The 9,042-nt window shown below is 47.7% G+C and overlaps 1 protein-coding gene across 2 annotated transcripts in view; it reads left to right on the top strand.

Annotated features, from left to right (window-relative positions):
• The window catches only part of MCCC1 (methylcrotonyl-CoA carboxylase subunit 1), a 69,449-nt gene that overhangs the window by 4,232 nt on the left and 56,175 nt on the right, over window positions 1-9,042 (top strand). For both annotated transcript variants that reach the window (XM_014587424.2, XM_027771419.1), the window contains exons 2-3: window positions 978-1,114; window positions 1,780-1,875. In XM_014587424.2, coding sequence (XP_014442910.2) covers window positions 1,034-1,114; window positions 1,780-1,875 — 177 coding nt within the window. In that variant the 5' untranslated portion in view covers window positions 978-1,033. The remainder of the gene's footprint in view (window positions 1-977; window positions 1,115-1,779; window positions 1,876-9,042) is intronic.

Here is a 9,042-nt window from a genome sequence, read left to right as displayed (position 1 = left end):
GGGGATGGTCACGCCGCAATCCCCTCTCCTCCATTCTCCTCTCGGGATCTTGGGCACGCATGCACACGCTCCCAGCGTGAGCTTTAAGCCACTGGGTCCGGGACGCGAACCGTGGTTGACTATGTGGGAGTCCAGCGACATAGCCATTTCGCTAACTGCTGGTTCTCAAAATGCCATTTTGAAGTGCACTGCAGGCCTGGTAGGGTTACCTGACCCGGTGGCTTAAAACTCACGCCGGGTGCGTGTGCATGCGTGCGTGCCCAAGATCCCGAGAGGAGAATGGAGAAGGGATTGCGGCGTGGCCATCCCCCTGGGGGGGTGACTTCTCGCTTTCTGTCTCTATGTCTCTCTCTGTCTGTCTGGCGAGCGCACGCGCCCTATAGCAAAAACCTCTCCAAAAAAAAAAAAAGAATTTATTTTTTTAAATGAGATAATGAGACCTACCCTGTAGCTGAGCAGCTAAGGGAGCTGGATCTCACATCGCTGGCACAGCTTGAAGGATGGGTCCAGTAGCCTGAAATACACACGGGGTGCATTAGCATCGTGTGCCCAAATTGAGACAACAGTAATATCAGTGGTATCCTTCATTAGGATTATTGCGAGAATTGAAGTCTAGACCAAGTCATTAGCACATGGCTTGAGATGTAGAAAATACTCTCTAAAGACTAATTATTATTAACTATGATGATTTTTAAGCTACAATAATTTAATTTTGCATAACAGAGCACCTTTAATTTTATTTTAGATTGCTTTGTAATTTAACAAAGCTGAGTAATTTAAGAGTTTATATTAGTCAGGACATTTTGAACTTCAGTGACAAGGAAAGAAACGCTGTCTAATATCAGTTGAACCGGCAGTTTTAGGCTCTGTTATGCTGATTGTACAAAAACGAGTCCCTACCAGCCGGTTATCGGGACATTCCCATTTCTTGCTCCCCGGTGACATTCGTCTATGATTTTCATGGTGTTTTAAAACAGGAAAGAACATCACCAAGGTCCTCATCGCAAACCGAGGCGAGATTGCCTGCAGGGTGATGCGGACGGCCAGGAGGATGGGGGTGCAGTCGGTGGCGGTGTACAGCGACGCGGACAGGAAGGCCATGCACGTGGACATGGTATGTCGCTAGAGCCGGCAGCCAGTCTGTCAGTGATAGCATTTATCCCTTTGGTGGGCAGTGTTGGAGTTCTTTATGGAGACAGTCGATATTTGCTCGTGGTGACAGGCTGAGGTAGGTGAGTTCAAGCTGCCTGCTAAGAACTCCTCTCAGGGACATTTCCAAATATCGCACCAGTTGACCTAAGCAGTGGCTTATGGCAGAGCTGGTTAGCAGGCAGGAGTTCTTACCTCACGAAGGACTGGGTAAAACACTGCAAACCGTGGCCAACCCACAGACCACAGCTTCCACAGCTCATGCCCTGATGTGCCAGGACGAGGACCAAGTTCTAGCACCTCACATGCACTCCCCAGTGATCTTAGACAAGTCCCTTCAGGTTCCTGACACCCTTAAGGTCCGTGGCCATTGCTGGTTATTACCTCATACGTCTCCTAGGTGGAGCCCAGTCGTGGACATGTGCAGCTACTAGTCTCCACTACGCCCGCAGCGTGGTGACCAGCTTTCCCTGGGCTGTCACCACCTCACGGCAGCCCGCATGCTCTTCCTCATGGTGCGCCATGACTGTAGCAAACTGATTTTGCTCCCTTTGACCTCGAATGTTCCCTGTAGTGCACAGGTGGGTACTAGCCATGTGGTCCTTTCAGCACGTGTTCTTTCTTAAACAGGCCGACGAAGCCTATGCCATCGGCCCCGCCCCCTCCCAGCAGAGCTACCTTTGTATGGAGAAAATCATCCAGGTGGCCAAGACTGCCGCTGCACAGGTGGGAGACTCTCAGTGCAGATTACCTGTTATCCAGAGGAACTCGCTCTTTATCTCTAGCCATTGTCAAGGGTCACATGCAAACCTTAGGTTGTCCATGTAAACTAGTCCCATCCCTTCTCATTCCTCAGCCTCCGGACCTTCTTACCACATTCTGTGCACTTTAGCTCTTTTGGGAAACTCAGAGGGGAAATCTAGATTCTAAATAAAAAGAGAGAATTCAGCTCTTCTACCCTTAAACCAGATGACAGGATGGAGCCAGCAGGTGGCACAGTGGTTCCAGAGGGGAGATCTAGATTCTAAATGAAAATTAAGAGAGAATTCAGCTCTTCTACCCTTAAACCAGATGACAGGATGGAGCCAGCAGGTGGCACAGTGGTTCAGGTGCTAGACTCCCATATGGCGACTGTGGTTAGAGTTCTAGACCCAGTGGCTTCAGACTCATAGCAGGCCTGGGTGCATGCATGCCCAAAGTCCCAGGCATAGAATGGAGGAGGCTTGTGTGATCATCCCTCCTGGGGGTGGTGCCTCTCTCTCTCTCTTTCTGTCAAGTACACATGGCCTATGGCAAAAACCTAAAAACAACCACCGATGTATGCAATGTCAAATGACAGAATGTGCTCTAAATTATGAAGTCAAATAAAATCAGGAGAGAAATCGTTTTTCCTTCTTGATTACCCAGTCTTACTGCAGGGCCCCTCCACCAATTTCCCAGTATCCCGGGCTCAGAACCTCGATCTTATTACATCTCTTATGCATCCTTCAAAATAAACTCGGGGCCTAGCCAGGATCTTTTCTGGAAGCTGGTTCAAATGAACTGGAAAAGTTAAATGTAAAAAACATTGGAAATGGGCCAATTCCATGGCTTGGTGGTTAAGGCGGCCGGATCCCACATGGTTGACCATGTGGTTTACGTCCCAGACCCAATGGCTTAAGAAGCACGCCAGGCGGGGACCACCAGTTAGTGTAATGGCTATGTCACTGGAGTCCCTTGTAGTCGACCGCCGTTCACGTCCCGGACTGGTGGCTTAAAACTTATGCTGGGCATGTGTGCGTGCGTGCCCAAGATCCCAAGAGGAGAATGGAGGAGAAGGGATTGCGGCGTGGCCATCCCCCCTGGGGGGTGATTTCTCGCTTTCTATCTCTCTGTCTCTGTCTTTCTGGTGAGTGCACGCGCCCTATGGCAAAAGAAAAACCCTCTCTCCCTCCCCCCCCAAAAAAAGAAGCCCGCCAGGCGCAAGTATGTGCATGCCCAAAATCCTGCAGGGAGGGAAATACGGAAGAGAAAGGATTGTGGTGCGGCCATTCCGCAAGAGTGCTCTTTCCTTTCCCCCTCTCTGTCTAGTGCATACGCCCTCTAACTTAAAAAAATGTTAAAGATGGCCCAGCTCTTAGAGGCACAGGTGCGAGCACACCGCTGAGCAGTGTCTGGTGCCATGTTCAGTGCTGGCCCAGGTTCAGTTCCCAGCCCGACCCGAACAGGCCAGGCGTGGTGGTGTGCACGGTGGTCCCAACGGACTGGAAGGTTGGCGCAGGGTGGCGCAGGGTGGCAGTGTAGCAAGATCCTGTCAGGAAGACCCGTCTCTCCTTCTCAAGTGCACTCCTGTGTTCATTCTTCGAGTCTAAAGTCTGGACCCTAGACTCCGAACACAAGGAGATGAATGTGTTGTAAACCTAAATGTAAGAACAAAACTTCTAGGAAAAATATAGGAGAAAATCTTGGAGAACTTGCTTTAGGCCAAGGTTTCCTAGATCGGAAAGGATAAGCATGATATGTGAAAGAACAAACCAATTAAAGGGACTGTATCAAAATTTAAAACTTGCTCTTCAAAAGAAACCATTAATGGGGACCAGCAGGTGGCGTGGTGGTTAAGGCACTGGACATTCCCACATGGCCAACCATGGTTCAAGTCCTGGACCGGTGACTTCCTTTCTCACTTTCTCTCTCTCTCTGCTCAAAATAAAAAATAAATAAATGAATAAATAAGATAAAAAATATAAAAAAAAAGAAAAGAAACCATTAAGTACATAAAAGAGCTAAGCCTCAACTGAAACAAAATGTGAGCAAGACATGCTCAATAAAAGTCTCGTATTCAGAATATGTGAAGAACACCTGGACCTCCATAATAAGACGTCATGATTTCTTTTTAATGGGCACGTATTTGAACAGACGCTGCACCAAATCAGGTAGGCGAATGGTTGGCAAACCTGTTCAGAGGTGCTCAACATCGTCAGCTGTTAGGGGAATACAAGTTAGAACCAAGCGAGATGCTGTCCCGTGCTCACCCACTGCTCCTCTAACAACGCAGACGACCAAGTGTTGGTGAGGGTGTGGAGAAGTGGGACCCTCGTGCATCACTCAGGGTGTGAACTGCAGCCACTTTGGGGAGCGGCTTTGCAGCTCGTCAGGTTGAACAGATGCCATGAGAACAGCAACCTTCTCGGGTCATCCACAGAAGGCTTGAACACACCCACCCGTAGACAGGCGTGCATGTTCGCAGCAGCATTATTTCTAACAGAGGAGCAACCCAAATATTCATCAACCAATGAATGATAAATAAGAGTTTCTATATCCATACAATGGGACACTATTTGACAAGGAATAATGTTAAAAAATAAATACATGCTGAAAAAAAGAATGAACTGTGAAAACATCAGGTTCCGCAAAAGATGCCAGCCACAAAAAACAAAGAAACACACTGCATGTATTGGAGTGTTCTATTTATTTGAAATGTCCACATAAGCGGATTTATAGAGACAGAAAGTAGATTGGTAGTGGTCCGTGACTGGGGTTATGGGGAATGGTTTGTAATAGGCATGGCGGTTTCGTTTGGGGTGATGAAAACCTACATTACTGGGTCTTACTCAGCATCTTAGATTATGCTGATGCTTGCCCAACTCTGAACGTGCTGAAGGTCATTGGCTTGGATAAGGCTTATGACAGAAGTCATAGTTCAGCCGTGACGCTTAACAAGTGCCACGCCATCACTCACCCGCTGGAAAAGCGAACATCAAAGACTGACACTATAAATGTTGCAGGGATATGAAGAAGCCCGGAACCTTCACACAACACTGGTGGAATGTGAGCCACACAGCCACTTTAAAAATCAGTTTTGCCAATTCCTAAAAAGTTCGACATATACTTACCATGTATGGCCCAACCATCACGTGCCTGGGTGTTTACCCAAAAGAAATGAAAAATATACTCCTACAGGCTTGGATGTGAACGTTTATAACATTATTCATAAAGTCCAAACTATTTTTTCCAAATGAGCGGATAAACAAAAGGTGGTGTGTCCCCACAGTGGAATTCATATGATAAAAAGAAATGCACTGGGACCAGCAGTTAGCGTAATGGCTATGTCGCTGGACTCCCATGTAGTTGACCACAGTTCGCGTCCCGGACCCGGTGGCTTAAACTCACGCCGGGCGCGTGTGCGTGCATGCCCAAGATCCCGAGAGGAGAGTGGAGGAGAAAGGATTGCGGCATGGCCATCCCCCCTGGGGGGTGGTTTCTCTGTGTGTCTCTCTCTCTCTGTCTGGCGAGCGCATGCGCCATATAGCAAAATCCTCTCCAAAGAAAAGAAATGCACCACTGACAAATGCAAGAAGATGAACGAACGTCAGAAAATGATAGTGTGTTTAAAAAGCCAGCCGTGTAGACTGTATGCTCTGTGGTTTCATTTATATGAAATTTTTTTTTTGGAGAAGTTTTTTTTTTTTCGCTCTAGGGCGCGTGCGCTCGCCAGACAGACAGAGAGACACAGAGACAGAAAGCGAGAAATCACCCCCCAGGGGGGATGGCCACGCCGCAATCCCTTCTCCTCCATTCTCCTCTCGGGATCTTGGGCACGCACAAAAAAAAGAAATGCACCACTGACAAATGCAAGAAGATGAACGAACGTCAGAAAATGATAGTGTGTTAAAAAAGCCAGCCATGTAGACTGTATGCTCTGTGGTTTCATTTATGTGAAATTTTATAGAAGGTGAAACTGCAGAGACAGTTTAGAAAGCAGGTCAGTGGTCGCTTGGTTCTGGGAACAGAGATTGACTACATACGGATACATGGGAACGTTTTTAGATGATGGGCATGTTTTAAAAATAAATTGTAGGGACCAGCAGTTAGCATAATGGCTACGGCACTGGGCTCCCACGTAGTCGACTGCGGTTCGCGTCCCGGACCCGGTGGCTTAAAACTCACGCCGGGTGCGTGTGCATGCGTGCGTGCCCAAGATCCCGAGAGGAGAATGGAGGAGAAGGGATTGCGGCGTGGCCATCCCCCCTGGAGGGTGATTTCTCACTTTCTGTCTCTCTGTCTTTCTGGCAAAATGCACGTTCCCTATAGCAAAAACCTCTCAAAAAATAAATTAAAAAATAAGTAAATTGCCGTTGGAGCCAGCAGGAAGTGTGGTGGTTAGGGTGCTGGACTCCCACATGGCCAACCGTGGCTGGAGCCCCAGACGTAGTGGCTTGCTTTCTCACTTCCTCTCTCTCTCTATGGTGAGCATATGAACCCTATAGCAAACTTAAAATAATAATAATAGTAAACATAATAAAAATAAGTAAAATTTTTAAAAAGTAAATTGTAGTGATAGTTGCATAGTTGTATAAATGTACTAAATTCATCAACCTACGAATGGGTTAATGTAATATATTGTAGACTGTAATTCAGAGAAAAACAAAACATAGGCCAGCTCCATAGCCTAGTGGTTAAGGGAACTGGATCCCACATGGTCGCTCATGGTTCAAATCCTGGCCCCGATGTCCTAAACAACACACTGGGCCTATGAGCATTCCCAGACCCCAACAGGAAGGAGAAATGGAGAAGGGATTACTTCATGACCACTCCCCATTAGGGTTGCTTTTTCCCTCTTTCTCTGTCTCTGTCTCTCATTGGTAAGGGCATGCCCTCTCTGGCAATCAAAAAAAAAAAAAAAAAATAGACTGACTATATTTAAAAAATAAGAAACAGGGAGGCCTAAGATGTAGATCTGCTTCACTTTCCTTGCATAAATGTTTTACCATTTTGTGTAAAACAGTAAAATTGAGGGCTAGCAGGTGGCATAGAGGATAAGGCACTGGGTCCTACACGGCTGGCTCCGCCATTTGAGTCCCGGGCCTTCCAGCTGGGAAATCATGCCGGGTCTGTGTGCCCACATGCCTACGGTTCCGAGAGGAGAGGGAGGAGAAGGGACTGTGGCAAGGCCACCCCCCTCAGGGGGTAATTTCTCTCTCTCTCTCTCTCTCGCTGTCCCTGGTGAGTGCATGTGCAAAAAAGAAGGAAAATTGTACTATTGTACTTTGATTTAAATGAAAGAAAACCAAACCGACAGTAAAGTGTGACCACCGGCATTTCATCGGTATGTATGTGGCTCTTTGTTGTTTGCTGTCACTAGGATGTGGGTTTTCTATTCGTGTGAATTTCCCAGCATCTAAAGCTCACCCCTTCAATTTCGAAATGTCCTCTGGATATAAGTATTTTGAAATAGAGATGGGTGAGCTTTTCTTGTCTTCTTCTGCATTCTCTTGGTTATAATTATAACACATGGTTGGGCGAGAGTGGCTTTTTTACGGGACCATCCATGCCTGCTTACTCCTGCTTTGCTCCCCGCTCCCCTTCGCCGTTGTGTTCTCTTAGAAATCTTGTCCTTCAGTTACTGATTTTCCTCTCCCGTGGGCTAGCGCGCTACAGACATGAATTGTGAACGCTCTGAGCAGAGTAGAAGTGATTAGGCTTACGTCTGAGGGGTTCCTCTTTCATTGAAGGACGCACAACCATGAGAGCTTTTTTACGGGAGAGATGACATTGGCAGACAGTGACCTGGAGATAAATGAGTATGCTCTGTCCGGCACTGGGATAGTGTGGGTCTCATTCTAAGCCACTTCTATATGCGGGCTGTGCAAAGAAAAAAAATTAGGCAATCTGACAGAGTGGGGTTTAGAGAGAATGTTAACACGATTCAAATCGGGGAGTGTGCAGACCAACTTCCAGGCAACTCCTGCGAGCCTTGTGGTCCTGCAGGGAGAGGAGAGCGCGTGTGCAGGCACAGGTTAGCCTTGGTCCTGCAGGGAGAGGAGAGCACCGTGTGCAGACACAGGTTAGCCTCGGTCCTGCAGGGGGAGGAGAGCGCGTGTGCAGGCACAGGTTAGCCTCGGTCCTGCAGGGAGAGGAGAGCACGTGTGCAGCACAGGTTAGCCTCGGTCCTGCAGGGGGAGGAGAACACCGTGTGCAGCACAGGAATGGGAGGCACAGAAACGGAAGTGAGGGAATGAGGTCGGGAAGCGATTTCGAAGTCAGTCTGCATCAATACAGTTCAGGAGGCGGGAGCCTGGTTGACTGCAGCCTAGCTGCTGTGACTGGCCGTAACCCATAGCCTAACATGTACGATTTCCGTTCCTCCACAGGAACCCAGTGTGGGAGTACAGCTGGCATTTTAGGCCAAAACTGTTTAGTTTAACAAGAAGAAATAAGCAAACCCCCTTCTCTTACCACTCTGAAATTCTTTACTCCCTGGTATTGTAGCCTAGTAGCAGTAGTCATTTAATTCAAATATAGATCCCTCAGCCAGCCAGTAGCATGGTGGTTAAGGCAGCTGGATCCCACATGGGCGACTGGATAGTTTGGATTCCGGACCTGTTGGCTTGAAAAACATGTCTGGCATGTGTGTGTGCGCGCGCACCCAGTGTCCTGAGAGGAGAATGGGGAAAAGGATTGCGGTGTGGCCATCCACTCTTGAGGGTCCTTTCTCACGTTCTCTGTCTCTCTCTCCAGTGAACTCATGCACCCTGTAGCAAATTAAATAACTTAGTAAATATAAATAAATAAAAACACTTAGCTCTCAATATTTATGAGGGGACCAGCAGATGGTGTAACAGTTATGTTGCTGGACTTCCACGTAGTCAACCACTGTACAAGTCCTAGACCCGGCAGCTTAAAACTCATGCCGGGCGCGTGTGCAGGTGTGCCCCAAGTCCTGAGAAGAGACCAGAGGAGAAGAGATTGCAGTGTGGCCATCCCCCTGGGGGTGATTTGTCACTTTCTATCTCTGTTTCTCTCTGTCTCTCTCTGGTGAGCACACGTGCCTTATAGCAAAAATCTCTCTTAAAAAAAAATATATATATATGTAGAGAGACAGAGAGAGAGAGAGAGAGAGTCTTTTGTACTGTG

This window comes from Tupaia chinensis, unplaced genomic scaffold (genome assembly GCF_000334495.1).
Source record: "Tupaia chinensis unplaced genomic scaffold, TupChi_1.0 Scaffold000212_1, whole genome shotgun sequence".
Classification (NCBI taxonomy): Eukaryota; Metazoa; Chordata; class Mammalia; order Scandentia; family Tupaiidae; genus Tupaia; species Tupaia belangeri.
Note: the sequence above shows the minus strand (reverse complement) of the source record. Positions and strands in the feature narration are given on the sequence as shown.